We start from the raw sequence: 14,819 nt of genomic DNA on the forward strand, positions 1-14,819 counted from the left end.
AGTCTCAGGAATGCTTGTATTCCAGGTGATGATCTTGCTGTGCAATCAGCAGAGTTTCATCTGCACTCACGTTGACTACTGCCATCCCCACTGCTACCTGCACCACAGCCGCTCCTGTGCCCGACTGGTCAGAGCCATTAAGCTACTCTATGGAGACAGTGTGGACTCTCTGAGGGAAAGCAGCAACATCAGCAATGTGGCTCTCCGGGGCAAGAAACAGAAAGAAGTAAGTAAACGACCACTGAGTGATATTCCAATACTAGGGAACATGATGTCCTAACAATTTCTTCTCTGGAAATAAGAATTTTCAAGCAAATGCAATTGTAACAATCAGGCCTGTGTGCATCTAAACAAAAGCAGAAGAGATGTACAAGAAAGACAAATGTTTTGTCTTTTTGTCCATGAGTAAACATGGAATCTTTCCTCAGGTTTTGCCTTACTCTGTAAATAAATATGAATGCATAGGGATGATGATGATGATGAATAAGTTATTGTGGTAGGCAGAATAATGCCTCTCCCACAAAGATACTCACATCCTAATCTCTGGAAATTGTGAATATCTTCACATGGCAGAAGAGATTTTGCAGATGTGACTGAAAATTTTACAATGGGCAGCGTGTCCTAATTATCCAGCTGTTCTCGGTGTCATCATAAGGGTCCTTATAAGTGGAAAAAGGAGTCAGGAGGGTCAGAGGCAGAGAAGGAAATGTTGTGAGAAAAGCAGAGGTCAGTGCGATGCAGGGCCATGAGCCAAGGATTGCTGGCAGCCTCTAGAAGCTAGAGAAGACAAGGAAATGGATTATCTCCTAGAGCCTTCAGAAGCAATCACAGCCCTGCCAATCTGTTTTAGACTTCTGACCTCCAGAATTGTAAGATAATAAATTTGTGTCATTTTAAGCTGTGAAGATTGTGGTCACTTGTTACAGCAGCAACAGGAAACTAACACAACTATGTACTAAAAAATATGCGTAAACGGGCCCACTATTCCCAGCCAAGTAAAAGAGTCATCTAGGTCAAATCAGACTAAAGGAGATTCCTTCAAGAAACTATTACATTTTTCAAGTATTCAGCTGCCCTTTTCTGAAAACTACCCTGAGCAGCTGAGCTGGCAGGAGACGAAGACAGTGACCAGGGCTGCTGTGCTCCTGCCAGGGAAGGCCTGAATTTTCCACCTGCCCCTGAACAGGCATCACAGCCAAGATGCCTGACTGAATGTTGTGGCCGCCCCTGCAGCTGCTTTTCCCAAGCGGTTTTGCAAAGAGATTTTTATATAACACCTATTCATTTCAGCAGGCATTTATTATGTGCCCTCTGTTGGCACAATATTAGGCTAGATATTCTGTTAAGAAAAAATAAAACCTAGAAGCAGAAAATCTTTCTAAGGAATTTACAAACCAGGTTTGGACTGGGGAGGGGGTAAGCAATAATATATACATCAAACAATGAGAGAATATGAGCAATAACAACAAAAATCCACAGTTGAGTTGTGTAGCAGTTTTTTATACCTTAGCACTCACTAAGGGATTTTTTTAATTACAACTTTTTTATTATGAAAGCAATACATGTTCATTGAAGAAATTTTTAATAATACAAAATACTCTTTTAAAATTACATATCTGATATACCTCGTAAGTGTGCAAGTTCATCCTATGGAGTATGATCTTTTAGTATTTTTTCTAAATGTATGTGTGAGGGTATAAAGTAAGTACATTTCATTGGCAAGTGCCTTTTGATTCTTAAAAACCATCGCAAGAGTTATTTTATCCCTATTTTACAGGTTTTTCAACTGTAGGGGCTCAGAAAGTTGGGATTATTCACAGTTTATATCTATAATGTATTTAGCTAGACTTTAACCTTAGAAATATGAAACATCAGAATCAGGGCTTTTTAAACTAGACTCTCTTGCATTTCATGTTATTCAAATAATACAAATTCTGAGGGGAATGAAGGTGGAGAGTAGACCAGTGTGGGGTACAAATAAACTGCTAAATAATGACATAAAAAGAAAAGAAGTAAATATGTTTGTGTGTGCATACATGTATACGTATATAAATCATATATATATTTCAAATGTAAATGGCACTGCATTTAAAGAAAATCTATTTTTATTTATGTAAATTCTTTGTTACTATAAAAACTCCCTTAGCTTTAGGTTAAAACCATATACGTTGAAAGTTTCAAAAATATATGAGCCTAAATTATTGATCATTGTTCTCCATAAACACTTCAGAATTTCTTACTGCTGTGTTTTTTGCTGGAACTGGGCCTCTAATCTAACATAGCCCAACCCAAACATTCTTTAAGATCCAACTCAAATGCCATCTCCTCCATGAAACCTTTTTTGATTCTTCAAGTGTTAAGCACAGGGCCTACTGCAGATGGACACTTAATGTTATTTTCCTTATTTCCTTCTTCAACTAAATTATAATGGTATTTTACTCATGTTTTCTCATTATTTAAATCATCCATCCATCCATCCATCCAGCCAGCCAGCCAGCCAGCCATTCATCTATTCAACGAACTTGTAAAGAACGTGTAGATCATACTGAGCCCATACTTTGCACTGGGTACAATAATGGGCAAAAAAAAAAAAAAAAAAATACAGTTTGTACCCTCATATACTGCACATAATCTAGTCCAAGATAGACATTGATCAAATAAACTTCCCAAATTGATGTAAAATGGCATCTGCAATAAGTGAAATAATGGAGAGCTTCACCATGCTGAGAGAGCTTATGAATGAGGCTTTGGTCTTGTAGGGAAAAATAAAAGCCTTTCCAATAAAGTGACAGGTGAGCTTTGACTAAAGGATGCATAGATGTTAACTGGATACAGAGTTTCCAACCAGAGGGAAGAGGTGAGTATGAAGGGCCATGACTGGAGCACAGAGGACTGTGGTGCATGATGAAGCTGCACAGGCAGCTCGAGACCAGACCTTGTGGGATCGTGGGAAGGCTTTCATTTTATCCTGTGAGCAGTGGCATGTTCTTCCACTTAATAAGCTTTTTGAGAACTGAGGAAGTCTTTCACATTTTGTATCCTGCATGATAAAGAGTACTCACTTATATAATAATAGAGCAGTCATTAATATTAAGTGAGTGAGTAGAGCTATAGTCCTAGGGTGTTTCATGAGTGCCCTCCACTCTGCCTCAACCAGGCCACTGGCCTGAAGCAGTAGAAAAGGCTTACCAACTTTCTGCTATTGCTTACATTTCTGAAAAGAAAAGGAAAAGTAAGGCATGAATAAGTGGCTTCTAACTTTAACACTTTGAAATTAGTCATTCAGGTAGAGAGCTGAAAAGATGAATTGACTCCTCTGTGATAAACATTTTATTTCGAAAATGCTAGCCTCCTCCACAAGCTCTTTGCTTTCTGTCATGGCACTTTTCATTTGCCTGTTGTGAATCTGCCAGATAAATGAACAATGCCCACATTCCCAGATGATAAATGAAAACAGAGTAGGCAATAAAGCAAGAGTAAAAGCAGTGTTCTGATTAGAATCGTGTCTTATGAGCAATTGGTATTTCATTCCTGTTTTCTTTTTAATTAGTTTTTTATGGCAGAGTATATTTGTGGCAGCTAGTACATTTTGTAACCCATCTAATTCTGATCGATTTGCTAATCTACATTTCAATGCTCAGGGACTCACTGTACAATCTGTTAGTCTATTTTAGTGTACTTCCAAACTTGAGGGTTTTTTAAAAACAAACTGTCATTCTACATGTATATATCACCTTTACCAAAGAATTCTGAGATTTTTCCTCTATGTCTGTACTTTGTCCAAAGCTATGTTATAAGTAGAGTAAATGTTTAATTAATGCTTGCTCATTTAAAAAAGGAGCAGATTAAATTTTTCGCCTTTCAACCAAAAAGGAGGGGGGAACAAATTGTGATACATGCTCACAAAAATAAAGGACACAGTGTGGGTAAATTCCATAAAGCAAACTCCAGTGCCAATGTCAAGAGGTCAACTGACTTCCTGCAGAACCAACATTTTTCCTAAAGCTATCTATGAACAACATTATTGTAAGGCCAGGACCAGGCCCTGGGTCTTAATTTCATGGACCAGGATGACTGTCCACCATAACTTACATAATTCATGTGTTAAAGGTGTATGAGGCACAAAGAGTCTAGGTTACCTTTTGGGAAATATTGCATTTCTGTTGGCATAACCTTCTTCCCAGAAACATGAGGAAATTCCTTTCTCAGAGAGCCCAGTAGGCTGACTTCAATTTCCCCAAATTTTAAACACCTTGTTATAGTGTTACAATTATTTTAGAATTTAAAAAAAGAAGAAAAATATAAATACTTTGTTATTTCCACACTGAGTCCTCCTTCGTGCATGCATTTCCTTTTCTGTTTATCTTGACTTTTCATTTGTTTACGTGTTTGTCATCTGTCTTTCCTACACTTCTCTAGGAGTGCAGGTACCTACTCCAGAAGTTAGTCTAGTTCCTGGCATATGGTTAAATCAAAAAATGTTCTTGAATTATTCAATGAATAGGCAAAATTTTATTTAAAACCATTATTATTCCTCTCTAGTCAGTAGTCTTGTTGTAAAGAACAAAAGATTGAACTTGTTCAAACAATTAGGGAGATTCTTCAAAGGATACAGTAGAATATCATGAAACTAGGAACAGAAAAAGAATCAGCTAAGCCTCAGGGCAATGAGAACCAAAGCTGCTGTCCATTTCAGGATGAACATAGTCTTTCATCTCAGCTTCTTTCTGCATTGTCTCCATCTGCACTAACATTCTGTCCCCTGGCTGCTCCTGTTGCTGTATTCGTCTTTGATGTAGACTGAAAATTTCAAGATGGCATCATTATTTTTCTGCACAGCAACCATCACTAAATGATTCAAACTCTGTTCCTCTTAATTCCCTAGGACAGGAATTTGAGGGGGCCATCTCCTCCTCTTTTAGGCCAAACACCACAAGTGATAAATCCTTAGCCAGTCAAAAAATTGGTTTTGCATTGGTAATCTAATCAAAAGTGGTCAGGATGCAGAGAGGAGACACAGAGTCAACTAGGATGGATTTTTCTAAGACAGATACATAGGAAAAAATGGCATTGGTCCAAGTTTTACACTATCCCATAGCAAGGATTCCCAAGTATCCCTGATAGATCATGAGGCTGCATAACTGCTTCCCACTGAACACAGCTCCCTCCGGTAGAACCACCTCAACAATGACTGAGTAGAGGAATTCATCACTAATTTATTAATACCAAAGGACAGAATTTATCACTAATCTCTATTTATTGCTAATAGAGGCATCTACTAGTGGTCCTTTGAAGAGTTTGAGATTTCACTGAACTGCAAGATGCACATAGTGGTTGAAATTACAAATCAAGCAGGGAACTGTAGAGAAACTCAAGACTAGCAACCCAAGACCAAAGGACAGAATTTGTCACTATTGTTTCCAGAATCTATCTCTATTCTGTCCTTTGGTCTTGGATTGCTAGTCTTGAGTTTCTCTACAGATCCCTGCTTGATATGTCATTTCAACCACTAGGTGCATCTTATAGTCCAGTGAAATCTCTAACTTTTCAAAGGACCACTAGTAGATGCCTTTGGAACTAGTCTCCTACTCCTTCCAGTAGTCTGAGTTAGGAGTCACACCAGTAGAGGGACTTTAAGACCTTTACAAGAGTGTACCCAAGTACCCATCACACATGTACCCCCATCTCTGTGATATCTATCTTCTAATCAAGTCATTAAAAAAGAGTTACCAGCTTATCACCTTGATGTGAAAGCCCTTCCTGCTTCCTTCCTTTTCCACTAAAACAAGCACCCTAAGTATCATGAGGCCACCAGAACACACCATGCTTCCTAAGACAACATGGTAGGATATTAAATATTTGAAGAGCTTGACTTATACTTTCTGTTCCTGGTAGGCAGAAGCACAGAGTATCGGGGACAAATATAAATGCTCATCTTTGTGTGTGTGTGTGTGTGTGTGTGTGCGCGCGCGCTGAGTATTTTCCTGTATCTGCCTGGTTAAAATTCCTGTAATTTAATCAAGAAGTAATTGTTCAAAAGAATTCCTGGAGACAAAATGTCCAACCAAAAGAGAAAGTGGTAAAATATTTGAAAATTTTAAGAATTATATTTTTAAAAAATTGTAATGAAAAAATACTCATTAAAAAATCATAGTAAAATGAATCATTTAAAATTATGTGCCACACATAGCATCATCACAGTTGTGCTAAGATGCATGGGGGAAAAGGCTGAAAGGAAACTAATAATGGCTATCATTGGGTTGTGGATTGTATTAGTCTGTTCTCATGCTGCTATGAAGAAATACCCTAGACTGGGTAATTTATAATGGAAAGAGGCTTAATTGACTCACAGTTCTTCATGGCTGGGAAGGCCTCTGGAAACTTACAATCATGGTGGAAGGCAGCCCTTCACAGGGCAGCAGGAGAGAGAATGAGTGCAAGCAGGGGAAATGCCAGAAGCTTATAAAATCATCAGCTCAGATGGGCATGGTGGCTCACACCTGTAATCCCAGCACTTTGGGAGGCTGAGGCTGGCGGATCACAAGGTCAGGAGTTCGAGACCAGCCAGGCCAATATGGTGAAACCCCATCTCTAAAAATACAAAAATTAGCCAGGTGTGATGGTGGTGCCTAGAGTCCCAGCTACTCGGGAGGCTGAGGCAGGAGAATTGCTTGAACTTGGGAGGCAGAGGTTGCAGTGAGCCGAGATCATGCCACTGCACTCCAGCCTGGGTGACAAAGCAAGACTCCATCTCAAAAACAAACAAACAAAAACAAAAACAAAACAAAATATCATCAACTTTCATGAGACACACTCATTATCACAAAAACAGTAGGGGAGGAACCACCCCCATGATCCAATTACTTCCCACCGGATTTCTCCCATGACACATGGGGATTATGGGAACTGATGAGATTTGGGTGGGGACATAGCTAAACCACATCAGGAATTACTGAGACTTTTGTTTTCTTCATAATTTTTCTTTCTTTTCCAGATATGCTCCAATGTACATTTATTATTTTATAAATATAAAGAATAAAACAGAGAGATGCCAGTTTTTAGTATCTTGACTGTTTTGCAAGGGTCAGATACACCTGTACATTAGTATGGAAAACTATTCCTATATATGATTTTAGAACAGTTTTCAAACTATATAAAATGGGCATACTGTTTATGCTATATATTGCTTTCACATACACAGGGTAAAAAAGCAAAGCAATAGTTATCTCTCCAAATAATATGTGTTCCCACGTCTGCACCTCCTTGATTTTTCCTTTAGAAAGCACAGCAAGAGCTCTGATGCACTTGTTTTCAAGTAGGTTCATTTTAAAAGTTGATTCTATACTTGTCACATAATAGATGCATTTTCTTGGGTCTTTTTGTCAGAGTTTTGAAAGACTTTCTTGGAATATCCATGCACTTTTAGATTTGCCTTTTCTTTTAAAATATCTTTATCCATAACACTATGAAGCTCTGTTCAAAAATTCTTAAGAAGTTCATTTTTTTTTCCCTTGGCTAGAGGGAGAAAGTGTTTCATTGACATGCCTCTGGAAAAACAAATGAGCATTTATTCCATGTGAGGAGAACCATTCCCTCTTTGCACAGCCTGGAGTGCAAAAATAGAAGAATCAGGACTCTGGATAAATAAGCCTGCCTTCGTTAGGTTCAATCCTTCTCCCAGCTGCACTGTTCAGTCCATCTCTTGGCATTGAAGGAGTTAGAGGAAGAAATTGTCTTATCTGTTCTTATGTAGGTGAATCACCTGGTTGAGGAGACAATTTCTAAGAAGAGCTGTTGCCTCTTACAGAAGAGTATGGTTTTTGAAAAGAAATCATTTTACCTGCACAGCTAGGTCCTTGATAATGGATACTATGAACTCATACTTCCTTGACGAGTCCTGTATTTGACCTTTAACTTCCTAACACTTCTCTGTGAAATATTTTTTCTCTTTTATGACCAAGTTGTTCAACTTGTAGCATCCAACCCTGTGAAGGGACTATTGGATAGAGTGGATTTTATCTCACTTAATATTTTAAAAGATTTGTGTTTTTCTTGATGAAATATAATTAGCCTTGAAATGGAAATGGGGAGATCCTTGTCTTTTCCCTTTTCTGCTAATAACTAGCTTTGCAGTTCAGTCAAGTTCTCCACCTCTCCGGATCCCAGTTTTCTCAAAGGTCAAAGAGGACTTCATTACTCAATATCTCTAAGCTATTTTTTTATTATAAAATTAACTGCTTTTATAAATAAACTACTTTTATAAATTTTAGAAAATGTAGACCCACCAAAAGGTCTTTAATTATCCCTTCCACTAGAAGATGGTTGCCTGGAGAACTGCGGGGACATACAGCACTGTTGGGTTTTTAGAAAACACACCACTCTTCTTTACATATCCCTGTTCTTTTCAGTGCTCAGATAAGTCATGCCTGAGGACACCTTCTCTAAAGAAGAGAGTTTCAGATGCCAATCTGGAAGGAAAAAAAGATTCCGGAATGCTGAAGTACATCAGACTTCAGGTATTGGCACCTGGATCAGAAGGATTCATGGAACTTTTAACAGGGAGGGAACTCCAGACAACCTATTTACTAATGTTTGGGACATACAGCGTCAGTTGGTACAGTGTTGGCATAAAGCCCCTTCAGTTGGTGAGCAAGAGTGCCACCAAGTGTGCAAGAAAAAAAATCTTTTCTTGCTAGATAACCAGCTTCCACAGGCAAGGCTTGGGAACTTTGGTTCAAACCACAGCTCTCCCCACTGTCCTCACTGCAGGAGAGCTAACTTCCCACGTGTGTGTAACAGCTACACTTATGGGTTTTGGAATGAAACAGTCTGGGTTCACATCCCATGTCTGCTGCTCTGGCTCTGGGACCTTGGGCAAGTTATTTGATTTCTCTTGGTCTCAGTCACCTTATTTATAAAATGGGGGTTACAACACTAGACGAGTCCCAAGGAATTATTGCATGGATTAAAGAAAATGGTACATGTACCTACTTATCCAGTGCTTGACACATTGTTATGTTATTATTACAACCTAAACTCTAAATCATTATCTCCCCCCCAAAAAAAACTGTTCATATTTTTCTGGAATGTGAAATGATGATGACTTGTCTGGAACCTACATTTGTCACCTAAATTGTCAGAAATAATGGATTAAATAGGATTTTGTGGGTTAATCTGGGGCAATAACCACAATGTATTATGTATTTCGAAGGGAAATGTCATGCATGTTCACACTGGCTCAGGTAACTTTTCAAATGGGCTTTTTCATGAGTTACAGGCTGCTTATAGTTTTCAGTGGAAATCTACTATTAGGAATGAAAATAGGAGCCTTTAAAAATCTATCAAGACTTTTAACACAAAGATGTATTTCCTGGGTTCTTTCTTTTCTCGTGGGGTTGTACTCAATCTATGGTTTACTCCTTGATGGTTGCAAAGCAATTTTGTGGTGAAAACATCATAAAATTAGTGGGTTTTTTTCTAATTATGCTTCAGTTAATAAGGTATAAAGCTTATCATATGCGCTGTCAACTAAATATGCTCCCATTTTAGAAAGTATTTTAAGGTCACTTTAGGCAATCAGAGAGAGGGGAAGTGGCTTTTAAGTTTCAGGAGAAGTGTAGTATTCACTGTCTTAAAAAATTTTAAAACATGATTTCCATCTTTTCCCAGGTGATGAGCTTGTCGCCTGCTCCCTTATCTCTGTTAATCAAGGCAGCACCAGTTCTGACAGAGGAGATGTATGGAGACATCCAGCCAGCTGCCTGGGAGCTCCTGCTCAGCATGGATGAACACATGGCAGGGGCAGCAGGTAAATAAAGACCCCCTGGAACCCTGCGCCTGCTACCACTGCCATTACTGATCCAAGTGTTTAAATAAGAGAGAGGGGCTTTCATTCTATTTTTGCTCCTAGGTCAAGTTAATGGCAATTGCTATAACTGTAGACTCTAGAGCTGTGTGTTATAGGAAGGTAGACCCAGGATTTGTGTGCTGCCTTCCAATTTCACCATATGGTCTGCACCAAAGCATATGTCTCTCTCAGGGTGTTACCAAATGATAGAGAATGATTTTCCCCAGATCCTGCACTTTCACTATATTTCACAAGAGACAGAATTATTTTTTGTGTCCTCTCCTAGATTTAACATGCACCACCATAATTAACTTTATCAAATCTTATGTGAGTAATGTTCTATGTCCAAAAGGTGGTATCGAAGCAAATGTGTTAACATTTAAGTGATTTGTCCAAGGCCACATAGCTAGAGGCAAAATGTGTATTCTTCACTTTTCCACTTTTTGTACAGATCCCTAAATTTGTATGTGGTTATTTTAATTTCAAAATACACGTGATAAAAATTCAAGTAATACAAAATTGTATGAAGTTAAAAGTATTGCCCTCTCTCCTGTGACCCGCTCCGCTCTCCACATTCCCCAGCCCCCTTCCCCCTCCCCCCGCCATTCCTTTCCGCAGAGGCAACAGTTTTTAAGTTTCTCAGGAATCCTTCTAGGGTAAACTATGTGTAGATATATATATACACACACACACTCACACACATATATGTATGTATGTATGTAAGTTATATATTGCATGTTTTGTTTTTCATGCAAATGGGACATGCTGTAAGTGCACTTTGAATTTTTTCATTTATGTCTAGCAGACTGCTTTTAAATGTCAGTTTATAGTTTTACCTCTTTTTAATGGCTACAAAATATTCCACTGAATGAATAGACATATCATAATTTATTTAACCAAGACCTATTGATGAAAATTTAGGTGGAGTCCAGCCTTTTGCTCTTTTATACCACACTGCAATAAATATCTTGGTAAAATATCTTTGTTCACATTAAAGCTTAGGTTTTTGCTTCTCAGAGAGCACTATGGGAGTTCAGGGAATGGCACACTTCCCAAATGTGTGATAGTCATGGAAACTTAAATATAAACAAATGGACTGGCCTTTAAAGAACACCTAGAAGTTAGCCAGGCGGGGAAAATGGTGGGTGCAAAACTGGGTGAATGTGGAAGTGCACTGGGCTTTTTGGGAAGCCTGAGGTGACTGAAGACTAGCATGGCTTTTGTAGAGGGGTCACGAGTGCATAATATTAGAAAGGTGAGTAGGACTTAGCTTGTAACCGGCTTTGAATATCAGGCTTATGACTGTGGACCTTGCATTGAATTGTGAAAAACCAGTCGTGGCTTCTGAGCCATAGAGCAATCTTGTATACAGAGTGTGAATTGTTACTAAGTTTGATACTGCAGCAATATGTGGAATACTTTGGTTTTAAAAATAGTGTTTTGTTGTAGAGGAAGGATGAAGAGAAGCTGGCTAATGGGTACAAATGTACAGTTAGGAATAAGTCCTAATGTTCAAAAGCATAGTAGTGTGACTATCAGTAGTGTGACTATCATTAACAACAAAGTATTGTATATTTCAAAATAGCTAGAAGACAGGACTTGAAATGTTTCCAACACATGGAAACAGTAAGTACTCGAGGTGGTGGATATTTTAAATAATCTGACTTGATCATTACAATCTATGCTTATAATGAAATTACCACATGTACTCTATGTGTACAAATATTATGTACATATTTGTAAAATAAATTTTTAAAATTTTTTCAAAAAGAAATAGTAATTTTTAGATGAAGGAGAGTTGGTAATATATGGTTGGTGACATGACACTGAAACTAAAGAGGAAGGCCAAAGTTAGAGGTAAACTTGGGGAACAAGTTGATATACATGACAGCTGAAATAATGAGAGTAGATGGGCTCTCTGGGAGAGGGTCAGTAGAGAAGAAAGAGATGAGGAATAACCACTAAGCCACTGGTCTTCTCCACATCTAGAGGACCAAAGGAAGAAGCCCAGCTAGAAAAAGTGATGAGAAAAGTACACAACTCAAATAATCTCAAGCTGTGGAAGCAAAGGAAAATAGTTCTTCAAGGTGATTGTTATGAAGGTATTAAAAACTGAAAGGAAACAACTGCTATAAAACTACCTTTGGATCTGAGGATTTGTGAGCATTACAAGAAAACTTTTTCATGAGATTAAGATGGAACTCTGCAGTGACTTAAAGAATGAGCCGAGTGTTTAAAAAGTGAGGCAGGGTAGAGTACATTTTAAAGAAAAGCAAAGAAAGGAGAAAGAGTGGAGATTTAAGCACCTAGTAGGCTAAAGAAAAATATTATCAAAAGATAGTGATTACAATAACTTGCATTTGTTATAGAACTAGATCATATTCGTTATCTTATTGATAAACCATTCTATAGATGAGCCAACTTGAGTCAGAGAATTGGAAGGACGTATCTAAGTTCACACAGCTCAAAGGGCAAGGACACCAAACCCAGATTTTCTGACTGCACAGATAGATGCCCTTCCCATTACAACTATATTGCCTCTATTTTTAAAAAACAACATGCATTAGAAATGTGTTGTACTTTTCACTACACAAAGCACTTTCTTATATATTCTTTTATTTTCTTCTAAAAACAACTTTGGAAGCAGGTATTAGTATTATTATTGTTCTAAAAGGTATTAGTATTATCATTATCACTATTGTTTTTCTGGGAGGTTTACCAATAAAGAAAATTGGAATCTAAGAGAAGTTAAGAGGCTTGCCCAAGATCTTTTGGCAGGGAAGTATCAGAACTACTAGGATTTAACCCCACTTCTTCTGGGACAACTGCCTAAACACATTGTTACGCTCTGTGAAAGAGAACATGAGAGATTCATGACATAATCATGTAGGGTATGTTTTTATAACTGCCACTGGCTCCTCTATCTGTATTATAAAGTTTATTTACAAAGTCATTATTCATTAGCTTTATAACTTACCATGGAACTTGGCCTTTCACTTACTGATATTTGGCTTTTCACAAAAATTTTTCATGGTATTATGACTCATTAAATCTCTTTTGGCTTCTCAACCTCTTCTATCTCTGGGAAGGATATATGTTTCTAATAGAGTCTATGATGTGGAATTTTAAAAATGTAGCCAATGTAACTGAGGTAGTTTTTAAAGGATAACTTTATTTATTGTCCTTGGGTTACTAAGAGATGACTCTAGCCATCTCCTAAAAATCATACTTCAAGATGTACTTTTCTTATTTCATTTGCTTCCTCTGGCATTCGCTTTTCACTGTGAGTCAAAGGAAACTTTGCTTAGCGTGAGTGATTCTACTGAAATGTCATGTTGTTGCTGCCCTCGCACCAGCTATTGGAAGGCTGTGGGTGGTACAAAGGTTTGCTTTTGCCAGTGCTGGTAGCCGAGCTCCATATAGCTCAGGAGTCATTTTCATAAGATATAAGCAGTTTCCACTTCTCCCCAACCCCGGGAACTCAGCAGCATTTTAAAAGCATAGCTGATGAAATATTGACTGTCTCCAGCTGCCATGTTCCTGCTGTGTGCAGTGAAGGTGCCTGAGGCCGTGTCCGACATGCTGATGTCAGAGTTCCACCACCCAGAGACCGTGCAGAGGCTGAACGCTGTCCTCAAGTTCCACACGCTCTGGAGGTTTCGCTATCAGGTCTGGCCCCGGATGGAGGAAGGAGCACAGCAGATTTTTAAGGTGAGGGATACTTCTCACAGAGGAGTTACATTAGCAAACCCAAACCACTGTTTGTTTAAACCCTTGAACCTCAGAGTCACAGTGTGTGGCCAAAGATATTCTAATTTTTTCTCTCTGATTATATAAGTAAACCTAACATACATGAATGTATTCCTACTGTTAAAAAGTTAAAACACAGAAGAGTATAGAGTAAGAAAATCAAGTCTCTATAAACCTCAAAATCTCACCAGCATTTCCAGAGGTAAGCATATGAAAGTCTGGGGAATTATCTTCTAATCATTTTGCTATATATAAACTTACAGGTGTGTTTTGGAGGATGGGTGATAAACTCAAATAGAGATCATTTGATTGAAAGCCTTTAATGAATTAGTAAACTGAGGCCCAGATAGGTTCATCCTGTGCTCTATAACAGAAAATCTTGGCAAATAGCCCTTTTCTAAAATTCTTGCACATTCTGTGCGAAGTCACTTGGATCCTTAACACTTCCTAAGACAGATTGTGTCATTATTATACTTCAGCCTCATTCTAGCTTATATTCCCTCTCACCTAATTTTTCTGATGTCAACTAACAGATTCCGCCTCCCAGTATCAATTTCACCCTTCCCTCGCCGGTGCTTGGAATGCCATCTGTCCCAATGTTTGACCCTCCCTGGGTTCCTCAGTGCAGCGGGAGTGTCCAGGACCCCATTAATGAAGACCAGTCTGTGAGTAACACACATTTCCATTCCAATATCTCCAGGTTCCATGGTGTACATGTAAAAGAGAACAATTCATGTTTGCGGTAATTTGTTCATTCTCATCATAAGAATGTAATGATAACACAGAAACTTAGCACAAAAAGTCTTTGTCCTTGTGAATATAATAGAGGGAATAATATCCAGTAGTGAGCACTTGCAGATCTAAAAAAAAAAAAAAAAAAAAAAAAAGTATTGTTTTATAATCAAAGCAGAAGCCACCTTCTAAAGCTACTAAAAGCATTAGGCATTGATTTCTTGGCCAAAGGTAGCCCTTTTGCCTCTGTTTATTACATAATGAACATACTCATTTAACCAATAATATGTAAGCCAAGTTAAAGACATTAGCCCTGAAAAAATAAGAAAAAGAAGAGAGTTGGCAGCTATTTCCTTGTTTGAACCTTAGTTTATTCTTCATTTTGTCGATCATCAGTATCATCATCACAGACATCACTCTGAGACCCCTGCTCTTATTACTGCTATGTGTAATATAACTCATAAATGGTCAGATTTAGAAGACAGTCCAT

General features: G+C 38.1%; 1 protein-coding gene across 25 annotated transcripts in view; it reads left to right on the forward strand.

Annotated features, from left to right (window-relative positions):
* UNC80 (unc-80 homolog, NALCN channel complex subunit) overlaps nt 1–14,819 on the forward strand; it is a 230,607-nt gene that overhangs the window by 134,315 nt on the left and 81,473 nt on the right. For all 25 annotated transcript variants that reach the window (XR_012421433.1, XR_012421434.1, XR_012421435.1 and 22 more), the window contains 5 exons: nt 26–226; nt 8,409–8,516; nt 9,670–9,808; nt 13,377–13,558; nt 14,131–14,262. Coding sequence is in view for 20 of the 25 variants with exons in the window: in XM_005574149.4 (XP_005574206.3) it covers nt 26–226; nt 8,409–8,516; nt 9,670–9,808; nt 13,377–13,558; nt 14,131–14,262 (762 nt within the window). In the remaining 5 variants the exon portion in view is untranslated. The remainder of the gene's footprint in view (nt 1–25; nt 227–8,408; nt 8,517–9,669; nt 9,809–13,376; nt 13,559–14,130; nt 14,263–14,819) is intronic.

Source organism: Macaca fascicularis, chromosome 12 (assembly GCF_037993035.2).
Source record: "Macaca fascicularis isolate 582-1 chromosome 12, T2T-MFA8v1.1".
Classification (NCBI taxonomy): domain Eukaryota; kingdom Metazoa; phylum Chordata; class Mammalia; order Primates; family Cercopithecidae; genus Macaca; species Macaca fascicularis.